Consider the following 19,677-nt stretch of genomic DNA (forward strand, 5'->3'; position numbering starts at 1 on the left):
GATATAGAGCAATAAAATACATATAAGAGCCATTCCATTGGTCTGCCTTGGGGATAACAAAAAATAGGCCCACTTGCCGGACTTGTTCACCCCACCATTACCAGTACCAGTAGAATAATAGAATACATCAAGAAACGGTTCATAAAGTTCTGCTCCTATTTACCGGCAGTTAAAGGAGCAGTGACCTACAACTTGGGAAACCCAACCTCAATCTGAAACTGCTTCAGAACATTCTGTTATAAATTCTATATTTATCACTTCTATTATTCACATTACTTCTATTTAATTATTTTTTCTCTTCGTCCTTTTTTTTCAAATTAACTTGTTTGTTTGTTTTACCCATTTGTGGGCAATTGTTTGTTTTGTTAGGTCTACAAATGTCATTATTTTTGTTATTAACTTTACTTTTTCTGTTTTAACAAGAATTATTATTTTTATCTATTTATTTTTTCTTTTTTTTTTTTTAATTATAACGTTGTATATAGTTAGGGGTATCTTTTGTATGAGACTATACCCCCTCCCTATAATCGATTGTTAACAAAAAAAGGTAACTTATAAGAAACCCTGTAAGGCCCACCAGGCCGATCTGGTATTAAATAAATTAAATAAAAAGTGAAATAATAAAATGTCTTACCTACAAATGGCTTCAAATTAGGAAAGAAGTAGGAAACTGCAACTAAAGGTGTGAGTAAATACTTGAATGCAAGATCCCTAAGGGGATAATGGAGTATTGTGCTCAACACGTACTTATTATTATCTGTTAATGTGTATATAATTATCCAATATTATAAATATTAGTAAATGTAAGTTTTGATCAATAAAATTGTAAAACAGAAATAATCTGTAACGCCATTAATAGCAATGTCAGGCAGCACTCGAAGTTAATACTCCACATGAATACATTAGGTTGGAATCTCCTTCAGAATCACTCAGGTCCTAGATAGCAAGTGTGTTTGGCGCAGTTCTGGATGTACTAACGAAGCATTTTAAGGTTGTTATGTCAACATCCTTCCTTTTCTACAACACACAAGTTCCTTCCAGCGTTGTGATAACGTCAGAAGACCTGTCACAGTTACCCCCTCCTCTATCTTATTCTAGCTTACCGTCTAACGTTGGTAACACTGAAAATACGAACGAATAGTATTAAGCTGCTAAGGGATCATATAAACCCATCTTCAATAGATTATTAATTTACTCAAAACTATTTTAAACCAAAATGTAGAATTTTCATTAGGCATAATAAGTTTTGCAGTTTGTAACATGTTTTGCAAATATTATGTTGGTCAATTTATGTTGTTGCAGGTGCTATTGCGAGCGGAGGAAATCCCACGGTATGGCGCGTTCGGTTTCGCGGGAGAGTGTCCGCTCGAACCAGCAGATGCCACCCCCGGTCTTGCTGACCCCGAGTTCTCGAATTATCAGGCAAAGCTCGCAGCCCGAGGCCTGCCACTGCTGTCCCCACCATGGGCCCGCACCAACCGCCTCCCTACGACAGCTCAGGGAGCCCGGGGACGGCATCGCCATGATAGCGGCCGACTCCTTGAGGATCAACGGAGCCATCCGACAATTCAAGCAGGTCAGTCCTCCTTCTCTTCAAGGCGGTAATTGATCCAGGCTTATATAGCGCAGTTACAACAAGCTTCATGTTCTAAAAAAATGGATAGTTACTTATGACAGGAGAGTAATATTATTTTTCATTATCTGAAAAGTACTCCACTATTTATTAAAAAGTGCTTTCAATTCAAATATTTATTTAACTTTATAACCTACAATCTTTGTAGGTAATAAGGTTTTTTTGTAAACTATGTGTTTTTAAATGAGGAAAAGATGGACCAAGAAAGGGAGGTGTCATGGTCTATAGAAAAGAACTATTATAAGTGATACTTACTTTATTATACATACTTTATAGCAAAGTGGCCTCCAACAAATACCTCTTTGTGGTATTCTCATATCTTAACATCTGGTTCATCTATCTCAAAGCTTGGCATAATACAGGTCTTCTTTATTGTACTTAGTTGTTTTGAACAGTTTTACCTCTATTTCCTCTAATGCTGTGGGTGTATTCCTGATAAAACATCCTTGTATAATGTTTTATCAGGAATATACCCAAACCACCTGGTATTCACTAGTTGGTCAAGCTTGATTTTCTAGCTTCTATTATTTCTCCAGATTATCCCCCTTCATTCATAAACATTTCCGGACCTTTTTGGTGGTCTCTCTGGGGTTGTCTTCAAAACTTATATATATTTTTTTATCATCTCCAAGCCCATACTGTCCTAACTATCAAAAGGATCAAAAGAAGTATTGATTTATACCATGTATATGCATTTTCTCATATTTTAAGATCTTATGGTGGCTAACTATATTATTACTGGTCTCATATTTCTCTAGGCTTTCTTTTAAGATCATGTTTGCTATTTATGTTTTAATCCTACCAGATCTATTTGCCTTGCAACTTACTAAGTAATATCTTTACATATCTCTGTTGCATATATTATAAAAGAGGAGGAGGGATTCTAGTGGTGATTTTAATATTCGATGGAGGTCCATGAAAATTCATTTCCCGAACCCTTGGTTTCTCTCTGTAACTCCAGTATAACTGCAACATATTCATAAGATTGTGAATAATAAACACACAAAATCTATCTACTATCTCTTAGAAGTGTTTTTTAACAGTCTTGAAGTATCTATTAGCAATGAATCAGTGATTTCATTGATTTGTTTTAATCAATTTCTTAACTTTAGTAAAGAAAATTAAACTTATTTCTCCAAACCAAGACAGATTTAAGTAAAAATAATGAATATTTTATCGATTAAAATAAAGAAGTGAAATAAAGTGTAATAAATTTTCTAGATTTTTTCCAAATTAATTTTTATTCAATCTTTAGTGGATTATGTATTGATTTTCTATTTAAGCTTATATACCTTTAATGTTTATGGTGTATTTTTACATTTAATTATGTGAGTGACAACAAACTAACATAAAAAGAACTCTTAATATCCATCTATTTTCATACAATACTAGCAATTTTTAATTTATTAAAAACGTATAATTGTGAACTTAAAACTTGAAAAATAAGAAGCTCTGAAGGTATCCATCAATTCCCATGACGTTAAAAAAATGTCCAATGTAATCTTTTAAATAAAGATAATATTAATGTAGAGGTAAAATTTTTGGTTAAGAATTATTTAATGTTGTATCTTATTCAAATATTATGTAAAATTATTGAAAAATATAGAAATGTTAGATAACATGTAACATTTTATTATATAAACCATAGAGATATATTGCTATATCACAAAATGTTAGGTATCGACAGAGGATCTAATGGCTTCTCTCATGTATTAAATATTCAAATTGCCTGAAAGGAACTCCCAAAGCTCGGTCCTTAAGGCATTACTAATCATTTAGATTGGGATCCATTCTAAGATATTCTTTTTTTTGTCATTCTTCTGATTTAATCCATGGATAGGTTATATATTGAGTTAGTATTAGTTCGACATACTTTTAGAAAATTAATAATTAAAAAAAACTATATAGCTTTTTTTTTATTTCATTATATGATAGAGGCTTTTATAAGTAGGTATATATCTAACTTTTATAAATATATTCATTCTTAAGTTGTCATGTTTTCATGAGATATCTTTACGAAACACATCCTAGAAAAATAAAAAAATAAAATACATTAATTAATTTTATTTATAACACATTCAACATTAACACTCGATTTATACAACCCATAAATTCAGAATATTTCTGATTTATAAAACAAATAAAAATAATTTTATGGTAATTATGTCGAATTCGTTTGATTTTTGGTTATTTTAATGTATACAGTACTATATATAAGATTTTTTAGTGAAATTATACATATGTTACTCATATATATTATACATGTTTGTAATTTTGTCAATAAATCTATTGTTCAATGGGTAATGGGTAAAGTGATTATATTTCTATTTTTATGTTATATTCCAGTCTATTCATGTAAAAAATGCTCCATCTGTCCAGCCTAACATACTTTGTTTATTTGATTACATCTATATTATTATGCTTGCTCGCAAGGTCAGATATAAAGATGGGGTGCACGTAAGCCCTAGAATGTTAGCCATTCCCCATTAATACTAATGAAAGGGGGAAGGTCAGTCAATTCGGTATTTTGTCTCAAGAAAAAATTCTTTATGATAACAATTGTAGTTTTATTACCCAGTGTAATGTTCTTAACAAAATAATAGGGTTCTTTGATGTTGGAAAGGGAGAACAAAACAAATTCATTAACATCTAACCTGAACTGTATTCAAGGATCATGACAGGTAGGGGAGTTTTGCCAAAGAGCTAATACAAATAACAAAAATTATATTCAGTAACATCACTTATAAACCAATATTTTGCATTTTAGGTTATTAAGTTACTTAAGTAGTTGGATAAAGTAGTGGAAATAAATTTAATATCTTTGATAAATACATGTTTTTATTCATTGTTAACACATTAGAATTAAATATTAAAATTTCTTCTAACATAAAAATAGACAGTTTGTAAAATTATTTTAATAACAATTTTCCTAATGTAACAATTTAAAAGCATCTTTCAAACTCAAAAATAAAATTTAAGAAATGCCCCTCCCAAAAAAAAGAAAAAAAAGGTGATGTCACTTATCCATTAGAGAATATTTTTAAAGAATTTCCATGGAGGTCAGACCCCAAATTATTTCAAACTCCTTGTGTATACAGTTGCATTTATTGGGCCTGATAAGGGTACCTGTAACTGTTCCAAATGGTTCCACGTTCATACTCGATACAGGCAATATTTCATAGCGTGCCCCCCTTGGAATCTAAATTTGTTCTGTCCCTGAAAACTGGTCTTAAACCTCTTCAAAGGATCTCCCTCCACATTTTCTGAGCTCACCTGAGATCCTAAATAAATAAATTAATTTACTGATTAAAACGAACAAAATTTCATTCTGGGTCTCTTGTTGATCCTTTCCGTCCAGTCCTGCTATCATGTATTTTATTTTTACCTCATTCACAGTCATAACTCTTTTCCATAGTTCCAAATGTCTTACTTCTGTCCATTATGTCTATATTGCCTATAAAACCAAGAATTTGAGCTGGTGTGAATACCTAACCTTTTGAATACAAATTCCAGAACCATACAAAGAGTAAAGCCTATATAAATCCTTTAAAATCTCTAGTGATGATTCCTCATACATGCACAGTAAACACCATCTTATTCATTATTGTTAAACAGGCTGAGAGACTAAAACATTAATAATCCCAATTCAAAAAGAGTAAGAAGATTCTTAATTAGATCTAGAAGGTCTGAAAGGATGTTTTAAATAGAAAATTCTGGAATATAAGGTAAAATTCATAAATCCTCATTTATGCATGTCTAACTCGCCTGTACCGCCAATAAGGCATTGAGAGCCTAGAAGATAAGAGTGACAGGGCTGTACCTTCTGATGGAGAGCGACCCTTCAGCTGATGACAAAAAAACTACCCGTACAACAAGGCCTTTGTGTATGGGTGGAAGGAAGCTGTGGGCTTTACTCACTTCTCCTTGGGTAGGAGACAAGAAGCTGCACCAGCTAGGCCTCCCAAACAGGACTGAAGAGGATTATTTGTAGAAGATCAAGCTGTGGGCACAGCTATTGAAAATGATGTAAATAGTAACACACTGCTGCGAACACCCATATTGCTTCACAGGCAGGGTAGGGTGATAAATAAATAAATATCCTCATTTTTTCCCAATATTAATGTACTCCCCCAAAATCTGTGCAATAAATCTGAAGCTCAGAAGTAGAATAAAAACTAAAACAGATTCCTCTGAAACATGAAAATAGAAACCAAAAGAGGCTGCTTTCATAATATAGCATATTTGGTCAAGCTAATCAATAATGTAGTAAAAAATAAAACTCTCTGAGGTGAGTTTCTACATGCCTTAAGACCGAAAACCAGTCCTCTTTCACAAATGATATATTTGGCTGAGGTTGATAGGTGAGAGCCCAAGGGAATACCCTAATGCACTTGAGAGCATGTAAGAGAGTTATGGATTAGAAAAAGAAAATTGAACTTGGTGGAGTGGAGTGGATACAATTGTGGAGCTTGGTCCAGTTTGTATTTCAAAATTTTAACTCTAAATGAGCAGTAGAAGAGGAATGATTATGACCATTAATCGTCACAAATAAGACAAATTGATATTTAAAAATTAAGAAAATTTACATGAAATAAAAGTGTATTAAGAAAAACTTTTAGCCTTAGTATCTAATTTTTTTTTTCTCTCTTAAAATCACCAAATCGTAAAATAGATTAAGAAAGTATAAAGAAATTTTTAAAAATTTTTGACAGTTCATTAAAATAGAAAAATTATTTTTTTAAATAAAACAAACGTTTACTTTTCTATGAAATGAGTTTCCTTGATACGTAAGGTCTTTTGTTTTGTTGTTGTTTATTACCCTTATGTCTTTCAACATCAATATATAGGGCAGATTTGAGATGAAGAGGGTAATTTCAGAGTGATATAAGTGACATTTTGAGTTAAGTATAGTAGTGAAATGTAAAATGCACTACTGTTGATAGAAAAAGTGAATTCAGCCACCACATCAATAGTTCACTGATTATTTTTTAAATGTTTAATTCACTTAAAAAATTATATTTATTGAATTTTTTGCTGCTGCAAAGCCATAAATCATTTTCTTATGTTTAACATATGGCATATATGAAATATAAACAATTGTATCTTATAATTGAAGAGATGAGTGGATTAAGGTATAATGTTACAAATATATGAATCAAATTGAATTCGAGGTTTATTTATTTCTATATTAGCCCAGAAAACTCAATTTAAAATTTTTAAAAAATATCACAATTTAATGTTTATGAAAATTAAACAAGAAAATATATAGAAGAGTTTGTTTATAATATTCTTCTAAGCAAAAATCGCTATGTTTCCTAAAATATCATGTAGCACTTTCATACTTTCATGTCTTCAATTAAATTTTATCAAACCTCATATTAATATTCAATTTGTTCCCATGCTAGAGTTTCATTATAATTTTAATGGAACCAATTGTTTTTTTCAAAATGATGATTAGTTTAGTTAAACCCTAATGTACAAACTGGTTGCCTAACCATTACAAGACCAACATTGCTTGCACAATTTATTTGTTTGTCCATGGCAAATATTACTGAAGATCTATAAAAAGTGATTTTATAACTTTTTTTTTTCTATTAGTCAATGGTAATGTTTCGAATGCTTGTATTGAAGCCAATATCACTGGTTCAGTTATTTTGTTTTCTGTCAAATGTTTTTTGTTGGTCTTCGGTTGAAATTTACAAGTTCCAACATTGTCTGTCAATACTCGTATCTTGATAAGAAAATGTATTCATTTTGTACAGTTGCAGTTTGTGAAAAATGCATTCACTTTAGATGAACAACAGATCTGTTGTGAAAATTTTAGAAAAGGATTCTTCAATATATTCATTTAGTTTCAAACTAATAGAGATGGTCATGGAATATTAAATACTTGTGTAAAATTAGCATCAGAAGTTTTAACTTCATCCCTATAAATATTTTAGTGGAGATACTTTACTGAAATGAAAATAATGTGATTGAATGTGTTTATATTTACTTATTTATTTAGATTGTAAGTATTTCTTAACAAGCTATATAAGCCTGGAACGATTTCTGTGTTTTTTTCTTTTTTCTGTTATTCTATTTGAATTGTTTTTAGCGCATATGCGAAATGGCTACACAGCTTTGACGCAGCCACATAGTCACTGCTTAGCCCGGTAGAGTGAAGCACAGGACACACCTCGAGTAGTTCCTTATTCCACCGCTAGGCACCGTCCTTATTAACAATCCTACATTTCTAGCTTTTTTTTTATCTGTACGTTTATTTATTTAAAATTTAAATATATGGAATTAATGATTTATTATAATTATTCTAAATAAAACAAATTATACTATTTTTCTTTTGAAACATTAATAGCATACTAAACATAACTGCTTAAACTGGACAGTATTTTGACTTAAGCAGTTCTACCATTTTGTTCCTAATTATTTTAAGTGTATGTTAATCGGTTAAAGCTAGTTTAAAATTGTATTATTCCCATAAATTGTCTAGTGTAGCTTTCACATTTTTCTATATGTTATTAATTATTCTTCAAAGAAGATTGAAGAATGCACATATTTCTAACATTGATAATACTTGGGCTCAACTTAAGGTAGAAAACACTTAATTCTTGTATTTTTCAAAATTTAGTTTGAAATAATTACATTAATTGTATGGCATAATTTGCGTTCTATTTTAAATAACTATTTAAATAATTTTTCACAATGATGGAGATGTATTTAGTTGAAAGTAGAAATCAATCGATCATATTAAAAATCAAAATTTTCTTTATTAATAACAGTGAATTCACATCTACTAGCAGTTAGTGGAAAGTTTTCTCAGAACTATGTTTTTATTTTTACTTACCCTTCCAAAAAGAATTACAGTTATACAATGAATTTTCATTTTTGAAAATTATAATTTAAGTGGAGACACATTACTGTTTTTAAAGAAGCAGAATTTGTCTATCAGTCCCCAGTTAAAATCTACTCGGATATTTAACATTCCTATGAGTTCAGTTACTCCATCTGTATATTAGGTATAGTTTGTACAAACTGGTCTTTAAAGCCAAATAAAGAATATTTTTATACGATTGAGGTGTACTAATTAATAGTTAATTATGATGTAATAATTTTTAAATTTCCTTATGATTTAACTTTAAGAGCAATGATCATAATTATACTTTGTTATTGAACTCAATTCAACTCTTGTTCATAAATTCGATACTCGCTTCATGAAATATTTTACATAATTATATCTTATTATTTAAATTAAGAAAGCTTAATCTTTCTAATTATAATATTAAGGGGTATTAGGATACTTGAGATTTTATGTGGGAATGGGTAAATTTTCAAAAATGGCTTATAGCATTTTTAGTCAAAGAGAATATTACATCAAAAATTTAGAAAAACATAGTTAGTCATATATTTACTTTTTACAGAAAAAGTCGTGTAAATCAAGAAAGCAGATTTTTTAATATACTAAAACCCAAGAAAAGTAAATTTGTGTTGTTGCTTTAATGTAAGTTTGTTTGTGGATTCCTGATTAATGATTGATAACAAAGATCATAGTTTTTAAGTGGATACTATTTTGATACTAGTGTGTAATATATTTCCAGTAATTCAGTACACTTATTTCAAGCAAAATTATTGACTAATATATATTAATATATATATTTTTTTCTTTTTAAATCTTGTTTGCCTTAATTCAACTGCTTGAAGATTCGTTCTTTATTGCTTCTTACAAATTATTTTTTTTTGGTCTCTCATTTCAAATTTTTGTGATTCAAACAATTCGAAACATCTACAATTAGATTTATGTTTAGTTATTGAAGAGAGGTGTCAAGACATTTATATATACTATATAGGGTGTCCAATATAAATTGGTAAAATGATCTTCACTGCCAAATGGATGATGTAATAAAAAAATGCTAAAGGAAAAAGTAGTTGGTCTACTTCTATAGTTTCACCATTCGATATTGCTTTTTATCAACAATGCCACACGTGTTACTAAGACACTGAGAAAACATGACGTTTGCAGATAACACCTACTTTTTAATAAACCCATCTATACTCGTAAAAAAGTTATGAGCGATCCCACATAAAATAGTTCCTTTTATCCAATATCTTCAGAATTTATGGATTTGCTCTATTTTAGAATTTTTTATTCTTAATAGTATTGTTATTTTTTCAGGCCTTTCATAAAATGAAACAATAATGAGACATAGCATTTAATTGTTTTCCCTTTTTTAAGGCACAAAACTAATTTCTGAAATGATTTTTCCAGTACTATGGAAAGATAATTGATTGTATGAACTGAAAATTTTTATGATTTTAAAAACTGGAACATTGAATCTCATTTTAGTTATTATGGCTTCCATATTTTAACAGTTTTTTTGTAGTGCCATTTTTCTCGATAGTGATTTTTTGGTTACTTACTGGTTCTCCTTACTTTCAAAATAATATACATTCCATGACTCAATGGACCCTTTCTTAGGTTAAAACACCTTTACAAACTTTGTATAATATAATTAAAGAAACATGGTGATTTTCATTAATCCCTGAGAGACTTTAGGGATTAATCCTTAAGGTGATGAGTACCATTCATTTACTGTTAATTGATGAAACTTTTAATATCTTCAAGACATGGCTACATTTACACTAATTGAAATATTTTATTGAATTCTGGTGAATATTTTTTTGTTGCTTGTCTTCGGGGAGTGTAATGGGCACTAGGGACAAAAGAAGAACTAGCCATCTCGTATTTTGTAACACTTATTGAAATCAGTATTTCAGTTGTTAAATCAATAGGTATTTTGAATTATTCTTCTTCTTTATCTTCCTCCTTAGTACCTTTCAGCGTGGAGGTGCCTCTGTCCAGGCAAACCAAGCCTCTCGATCCCGAGCCAGCACTCTCATGGCATCCCAATTTTTTTCTCTTCTCTCTCCCACTTTGGAGTTGTAATCTTTCCATTGTATTCTGGGTCTCCTTCTTGGGCGTTTTTCTGTTGCTCTGGTTTCAAAATATTAATATTTTCAATACCTCTTTCATAATTTTGGATAAATAATTGCAGAAACTACATTTTCAGGTTTGTTGGAAAAAAAAATATTACACATGCAAATTTGTCTAAACTTTTAATTAAAAAGGGATCAAATATAAACATAAATATAACGTGTCCTAACTCAAGATTCCATTGTATAAAAAACCTGGAAAATAAAAATGACTTTGAGAATATAAGATTCTAAAATGCCTTAAATCTTTCAATATGAAAGCTATTGAAATCCTTTTTGCAAGGTTTTTTATAACTTTTAATGACTACTAACGAGAATATTAAAAAGAAGGTATTATCTGGCAATGATAATTTTGCCACACGTTAGTCGTGGCAGGTTTCATGCCATAATTAAAAAGTAACAGTGGTTGGTGAAACTATGAAAGTAGATCTACAACTTTTTCCTTTGGATTTTTTTTATTAGATTAGCCATTTGGTCATGAAAAGCATGAGAACCAATTTATATTGGGACACCCTGTATAACAGGTAAAACCTTGTTCTTTCCTTGGCATGTTGGTTCATTTTCTTGGTGGGAAATAAAATCTGTTCTGCTCTTGATGTAATTAATAGGAAGATTTCATAGATATTATGGTGATAAATCTTCTAGTATATTTATTTGTAAAATCACAATTATTTAAAAAAAATAAAACAATGGTTGGGAGTTGTCATTTCCCATCATCAGGTCATAATATTTCTTTTTAATAATTTTACCCATTTAACAATAACAATCTCTTCATATTATTAAATATGTTGAAATTGTTATTGTTAAAGGGATAAAATTGTTACACAGAGGTATTAGGATATGATGATGGGGTAAGATTTATGAAATGTTTTGTTTAATAAAAATGTAGTTTTAAAAATAACTATATTACAAAGAGATTTATCACCACAATATCTATAAAATCTTTTTATATTTTGTAGTTTTGAAAATAAGGCATAAAATTATCTACTGAAATCCATTACCACATGCATACATGTATTTTTATGTGCAATGAAAAATATTTTCCTTGTGAATTACATTCGGTATCTTTGAGTATTTTCTACAATCATTTGTAAATATTTTATTTCTGATATGACGGTTCTCGTTTTATATATCAGTATCATTATTTGAACTGATAATTCTTGCGATAAATAGAAATTATCATTATATTTCGTTTAATACTTTGTTATAATTAAGTTTTAGATTCATCAGGAAACTTTTTTCTTGAAAATCTGAATTTTGTTGTCTCTCACGTTTGAGATACTTTTTCTGGTACTCTCAGGTACCTGGTACTTCAGGTTTCTGTACCATAATTTAGCACAGATTTGATAAATGTTTTATATAAAGTTATCTCTGTTCTCCTTGAGCTTAGTTAACTTGAAATGAGATTTTTCCTACTAGAGTAACACTTATTGGGGACTATTATTCTGCTTATAATTTCTACTGCTGTTCTGTGACAGTTTACTTCCAGGTTACCTGTGATCTGAAGTATGTTAATACAAGTTCAAGTATTTAAGTTTCTAATACAACTTTCACACTGTTGTTTGTACAAGACATTTCTTTAAAATTCATATACTTGGTTTTGGTATTATTTATGCTTAAATGTAAAAATGTTGGGTTCAACTTACAAAACCTTGAATAATTCAAGAACTTAATTAAAACAGGAACCTATGGCGAAGGACATTCCTTTAAATCTTTGAAGAAATTGTTCTTTTCCATTTGTCAGATTTCCGGACCAAAAGGCCATAATATACTGATAATGAGTAAATTAATTTTTATAGAACTTTTAATAATTAACAATTATTCGAGAAATTTTTATGATACCTAAGATTAGAATTTTTATTTTTTAATAATAGTAGGTTTTCTCAATTATGTTTTTTTTTTTTTTTTTTTTTTCCCTACGCCACAGAAAATGGGCTATTACGCCATTTTCCTTCTCGCAGCCCAATACAATTTTATTCGTCCTCTTAGTTCATCCGTATCTCCCTCAACATCCACCAGACCAACACACGCCTAAAGATGGTCCCCATCCATGTCCCCCATGTTGCATAGAGGACATTTCGGGGAATCTACGATGCCAATTTGATGGAGGTGTTTTTGGAGCAGATCATGTCCTGTCACTAGCCGAAAACAGGCCACTCTCTCAGCTCTGCTAAGATTGCCTGGGATTATTTTTTCCTTATCCAGTAGGCTCTCCCTCTTCTTTCCTTCCGCTTGAACTTTGTGTCTAGCACTTGTCCTGTCCTTATTATAAGCGCTTATAAGTGATTTCACTGTTCTGTAGGAAAGTGGTAGAACAGGCTGATTCTCTGCACAACCAAGTTTAGCCAACTTGTCAGCTTGCTCATTACCGTCTATGCCAACATGGCCTGGTATCCACTGCAGGGCTATAGCCCTTCCTCTTTTCTTCATGATAGCAGCCATGTTTCTGCACTTTTCTTCCGTGGGTGACTCTGCGGCATCTGGTGTTGTTAATTTTTGTATTACGGCTTGGGAGTCGCTGAAGATTACCATGTTGTCATTGCATTCAATAGTGGCTTCCATCGCAAAGCAGATAGCCTGCATTTCTGCATCATAATTATCACATCCCACTCCAATGTGAAGTTATGTTATCAATTATGTGAAGTTATTTACAATTTGAATTTTTTATGTAATAAATTTTTATAAAATTAAATTTTTGTTTTCTGTTACAGTTTTGTTAATTCTTTTTAAAAAAACAAATGATAACTTTCTGTTCACACATTTTATCTTAGTCTTTTCTTAAACTTAAATATTTGAAGCATTTTTCAGAAGGCTACAAATTATATCGGCAATGTTATGTTTTGAAATTTAATAGAAATTCAATCAATATTTTTTTAAATTATTGTTATCTGGAATTTAGAAAAGCCTTAACTATTTTTGAAACAGTCATTTTTAGTTTTTTTGGTTCTTTTATTTTTCTTGAATATTGAAAAAAGAATTAATTAATTTACTTTTTTGTTATTTTTCTGAATAATATAAATTAATGTACGAGTCATCTTAAATTAGATATTGTTTCCTGCCCATAGTTTCATAATTTCTAAAGTGCTATAAGTGCTTTATTATCAGAATTGATTGAATGAAAATTCCGTCCCCATAAAAAAAAAAAAAAAAAAAAAAAAAAAAAAAAAAAAAAAAAAAAATATGCATAAGCTAATGGTTTCTAATTGAAGCAACTCTTTTATTAATTTTTGTTTTCTAATTATGCCAAAATACAAGGCACTTTGGCCATCTATGCTCTTCCAACCCAACATAATTTAGTTTTTTTTCACCCTGATAGTTTCCCCTTGTGTAATATTATTATGATGTCTTTTAGTAATGGATAAGTTTCCAAGTGGGCCAACTTCATTTCTTCCGGCTGGGAAAGCTTGCAGAGTGAGCTCTTAAAGACACCAATTTTGAACAAATGTTTTGAAAAAAAAAATTGTGACAATTCTGTATTCTAAGACAGGCCACACTTTGTCTTCTTGGCAGGTCCTTGGTATCAGTACGACCAGTAAAGGTGCCCATTATTTACCATCCGCAGCTCTTTTGTGCCTCTGTTGAACTACGAGTTTTTTATTCCCCTCAATGGTTCGTTTGGCAGAGGTTTAGGATAGGGGAAGGTTTGGGACTTAAGAGAATCGCTTTTAGAGGCATGAAATGAAGCAACTCATATTATCTTTAATAATAAGACATTATAAAGTTTTATTGTTATGAAACGTTATTATTGTATTTTTTTATGGCTTCCTAATAAATTTTTCTCACATATTGTCTAATAGAAACTTGAAATCTATGCTTGTATCTACAAGTGCAGGGTTACCAGCCTGATATTAGGGATGAGTTGTCTCCAGTAGGTTGACGGATCTCATCTAACAGAGGGATATTAGTCACTAATAGCTTTTAAACTATTCTTAGCCAGTAATTTGTCCTAGTGGTTTGCAATACTAAATAAATAATTTTATGTTTTTGTTTTATTTTCTGGCTGAAATAAATAATGAAAAAAAGCTGTGAAAGGTAGCTCTGAAATCAATGCAACTAATTAATTAAAATATTACATAACCAAGATGTTGATTGAACCTGATTGCTTATATCTCATTGATTTTAATATTATACCTGATTAGATATATTATTATTTCCACAGACTATATTATTTTGATTATTATTATTAAAGCCACTTCTAATATTTTTTCTTTTAAGCATTGACTGATTATTTGATTATCAGGTTCGCTAAAAAGGGTTATTCTATTATTTATTTAATTTAATAATAATGTTATATGATTCTGACCAGATTCAGCTTAAATAGTTGTAAGACTAACTGGTAGTATTTTCAATTTTATATCAAAATTTCCAGGACATGGGTAATATTTGGTCGATATCCTTAAGAGGAAAATTATTTTATATATTATCTTATTACTTCTTTGAGACTGGTTTTATTATTTAACCCCTTAACACAGTTTTTTTGAAAAAACACGGTGAAAAAAAATCAATTTTTTGTCTATGTAAAAAACACAATTTAGAAGATTGTCTTGGCAAAAAAATTTAAAACATATTCAAATAATCAAAATTTTAATTTTAATTTTTGATATCGGTCGTGTAAACATAGGCTAAAGCTATATATTGAGGATTATTTCAGAGAATAAATCATTGTTATTTATTTTATTATTATCACATTGTTATTTTAAATTCTGAATTATAGTCGAGTGAGAAAAAATATAGTAGCATAAAATAACGCCGATCGAATTGTCTTGAGTGTGCACAGTTTGGCCTGTTTAGCGCGCTCGAATCAACTCGAGTGTACAATTCAAGGGGTTAAATAAAACTAATTGAATCCTTTTAAATCTCTAACACTTTTTATTAATCTTTTAAAAGTACAAAGTTTCAGCCAGCCTGACCATCCTTAAGGGCAATCTTAACTATAAATTAATTATTCATTAATTACACATCTAACTATTAACATTTTTTATAGGCTATTCTACTCCACTCTACTAATTTTAGTGAAATTAACCTATGTTTTTTACAATTTATCTTACATTATTATCACTAATTTATCAATAATGTAAGCTAAATTGTAATTAAAAGTTTTAATTTGACTAAAATTATGAAACATGGGTAGAATGCCCTGCAAAAAATTTTAATAGTTTAATAGTTGGATGTGAGGTGTTAATTTATATAGTTTTATAGGTGTTAATTTATAGTTAACATTTTCCTTGATGATAGCCAGGTTGGCCAAAACTTTGGACTTTTAATATTTTAATAAGGAATGTTTGAAACAATTTGGAATCCAAACAAAAATGGATATAATTTATTTGAACAAAAGAAAAAGGGGGGGATGTTTGTTGCTCTGATTGTTCATTTAGGAATCAATTCCATAATATTTTTGAGAAGCTCCTTGAAATTTGACTAAAAACTTTTTAATTAAAATTGTATTATGTTTTTAATTTTATTTTCATTGCTCTCCAGCTTATGTTAGTGAAGGATAGATTGAATGACTAACATAGATAAATGATGCTTCTCCTCATTTATTTTTTCCATTTTTATACTTATAATTAGAATTTATGGAAACAAATTGATTCTGAATGACTAAAAAATAATAAATAACATAAAAAGTCGGAGAGTAATTCATTATATATAGGAAAAATATTTCATTTATATTGTTTATAGTATTCAGAGGAGAGGGGACCTGCAACAAATCAATAGGAGTTCTGGGAAATCTACTAAGTTTCCATACAATTTTGATCGGATTTCCAGAGTTCGGAAGTTTTCACTATTTTATAATACATTTTTGAAAAACCGCATCTCAAAATATTGTTTATAAATAATTTTGTGTATCACAACCACTTTGAATAATGTTAAACGACAATTTTCGCTCTTTGAAGTAGGTTCACTAACCTCGAAATTTCCTACCTTTCAGCTTTTTAAATATTGAGGATGATGATTCCTCCCCTCTCCCCCATGGGCTCTCCTTCTGTAATGGTGTCGTTTATATTCCGAATAAATTTTTTAGAAATGGTAATCTCCTATAAAATATTGCTTGAAGAATTCATCGATGAAATGTAAAATTAAGCTATGTTGGAATGTCTTGATTTTCATTTATTTTAAACAAATAAATTAAAATATGGAATTCCGTGGATCCCTTAAAAATATGGACATTCAATTAAATCAAGTTGAGCTGTTTTTTATTTACTACATTTGTTTTTATTTTCACGTTTCTGTAGATCATGCCATCCTCAGTTACATGATCTAAAAGGATTAAAAAATGCTAAATCACATGACCATCAACATAATTGCTCGTTAACATATTTAGTTTGGTACTGGATTTTAATGTTTTTTTAAGCATATTCGTTTTATTATTATATGATTTAATTTAAGATGTGGGATTACTATGTATTGGTTACAGTACTTTTTAGGAATACTCATAAGGACCTTGTGGTTAAATTAATTCTGTTGTCAGGCACATTGTGGTCAATATTTTCTTATTATTTCAATCACTTTTTGTTACCTTTCAGGAGCAGTTTCTTCTTTATATAAATAATTTTTTTATTATGATTAATCTAGTGTAGGTAATAATTTATTATTAATTTTTTTCCATAGAAATTTGTCATAAGATTTGGTTATTTTCTTTCATAAACATCTCTTAGTAAAGCTACAAAATGAAATATTTTATGGATATATAATATTTTTGGTGTTAGATTAAATGAAATGGTTAAAATAGGTATAGATTCAATATAAACTCGATAAAGCTTTATGCCCTTATGCTGTTTTTGTGCCTTTGATAGCGCAATATGTGTTTTCCTTTTAGATGATGTACCTGATAATGGCTAGGACAGCTGAAACATTATTAACAGACAAACTTCCGTTGTAAAGAAAAAAGAGTCTGACCTAATTTAAAGATGTCTTTCTTCAACTTAAATAATCTGAAAATTGCATCATGGTGAATTTTTCTCTTTCTATTATTAATATCACTTTTAAGTTCTTTGTAACAAAAGGAAAAACAAATTTTATTAAATAATTTAAATTCCCTATAAATTAAATAAGTAGAGCATGTTAGTTCAGTGTGTTGAGCACTATTAACTCCAAGGAGGCAGGTTCGAACCCAGTAGTAGCAGATAATTATTCTGTTATTACAGCCATGAGTCAATTCTGTTGGTTGGTCTGGAAGCCCTACAGGGGCTTGTTGGTAGGGATTGATTGAATAAATCCTACTTCCTCACAAAATACTGAACTCTGACCCTCATGGGTTGTAGCAGTTCACATTATTATTTTTAAATATCTTTTTTAATTTTGTTTTTGCATGTATCAGTTTAATAAAATGTTAAAAATAAAATTTTAAAAATGTTTGGAAGGTTTGCTTAAAAAAAAAAAAAGGATGGTGAGTGCCTTGATCATATTTTGGTGTGAGGTTTCAAATTATTTGCTTAGAGATGTGTTCAAGTAATGGAAAATAAAGGGCTTAATTTTTGGGTAGTTTAACAGTTGAATTAAAAATAAAAAAATATTAAAAAATATTAGAGATTTTAATTACATTATAAATAACCTAATAAAATAAATAATTTTGAAGTTTTTAAATCTATAATTTTATTTAATATTATTCCCCGATAGTGTAAGATAAAAAAAAAATAAGTCCTTGTTAACCCAGTCCACTGGCCACTGGTATCTAAAACTTTGCCTGGTTGGAAGGGTCAAAATATATGGCCGTATTATACGGGACCCTCTTGCTATCTTTCGATGCTTGCTGAATTTACTTCCGATATTCTATTCATTGCCAACCTCAAGTAATAATTTCTCCCTTTTAGTTGCTCAATATAATATATCTGACCTGGTCAGGTCCTATCGAAATATTTGCGATTGCAGCTACATTCATTTAATTCACTGTAGATCCTATGATCAAAATTATGTTATATTAATAGCTGATTTTCTCAAACACAGCTTAGAGTTAGATAATAGAAGTTAAGATGAATTATTTAGTATTAAATTACGAGAATTGTTTAAGCTGAATTTAATTTTCAAATTTTTACGGGAAGTATTGTGATTGCAAAAAAATTTAATTCGAAAATTTGAAGTCAAAAATAATTCTCTAAAGTAGGTTTCATTTTTTTTTCTCGAAAATTAGTAGTAATAAAATATAAAAGAATTTGATAATTAACTTAAGGAGATAAGATGAACTATATTTTTTCCATGAATAGAATATGGTCCGGGTGCGGTAAAAAAAAACTCAAATAGTAGAATTGCGCTATTTTATTGAGCCAACGTTTCGCCCCACGTTGCAGGGCTTCGTCAGGGCTAAAAAAGATACAAACACTATAGTTAAAAAAAGGAAAAAAAAAATTTAAAGAATTTTTTTAAAAATTTAATTAATTTAAATTAAATAAATCAAAAAATATGCTTATTTTTGAGTTTTTTTTTACCGCACCCGGACCATATTCCATTCATCTATACACACGGTCAATCAATAATCTTCCAGTATTTTTTCCAGTTTGGAAACATGTTTACGGAAATAAGACGCAAGATTTTAGAAAAATAATATATTTTTATGTAACATATAAAGTTATCGATGTTAATGACTTTTGAAGTGCCGGGCGGATTCACATAGGTTTTCCTATTTCGCCTGTCTGAATGTTTTGAATTCACAATAATTATTAAATTGTTATTTTTTAAAAAATATCATTTGACTCAATATTTAAGTCTTTCAGTTTACTAGATAACTATCTCCATAAAATTATTCTTAATATTTTAAGTATTTTTTATGTTATATTATGTACAATTTGGCATTAAATAAACAAGTAAGACCAGAATTTAAATTTTAGTAAACTGTTATATTATTTTATCATACTTTTACAAAAGAAACATTTTAAGTTTTTTTCAACGAGAAATATTATTAAATGTTCTTTCTATGTGTAATATTACATTTTTGTGGGAGTGGGTAGCTCATTGGTAAGGTAATGCTCTACTAATTCTAAGGACTCGGGTTCGAATCTGGTTGTGGCCGATAATTATTAGGGGTATTCATGATCTTTGGTTTAACATGTTAAAGCGTGTTA

General features: G+C 29.5%; 1 protein-coding gene across 8 annotated transcripts in view; it reads left to right on the forward strand.

The window, feature by feature from the left end:
* The window catches only part of LOC106679133 (small conductance calcium-activated potassium channel), a gene marked incomplete at its 3' end in the record, with an annotated part of 993,499 nt that overhangs the window by 466,141 nt on the left and 507,681 nt on the right, over nucleotides 1–19,677 (forward strand). For all 8 annotated transcript variants that reach the window (XM_067049033.1, XM_067049025.1, XM_067049039.1 and 5 more), the window contains 1 exon segment: nucleotides 1,303–1,576. In XM_067049033.1, the coding sequence (XP_066905134.1) occupies nucleotides 1,303–1,576 (274 nt within the window).

Source organism: Halyomorpha halys, unplaced genomic scaffold (genome assembly GCF_000696795.3).
Source record: "Halyomorpha halys isolate HHAL.00 unplaced genomic scaffold, Hhal_1.1 Scaffold178.1, whole genome shotgun sequence".
Lineage (NCBI taxonomy): Eukaryota > Metazoa > Arthropoda > Insecta > Hemiptera > Pentatomidae > Halyomorpha > Halyomorpha halys.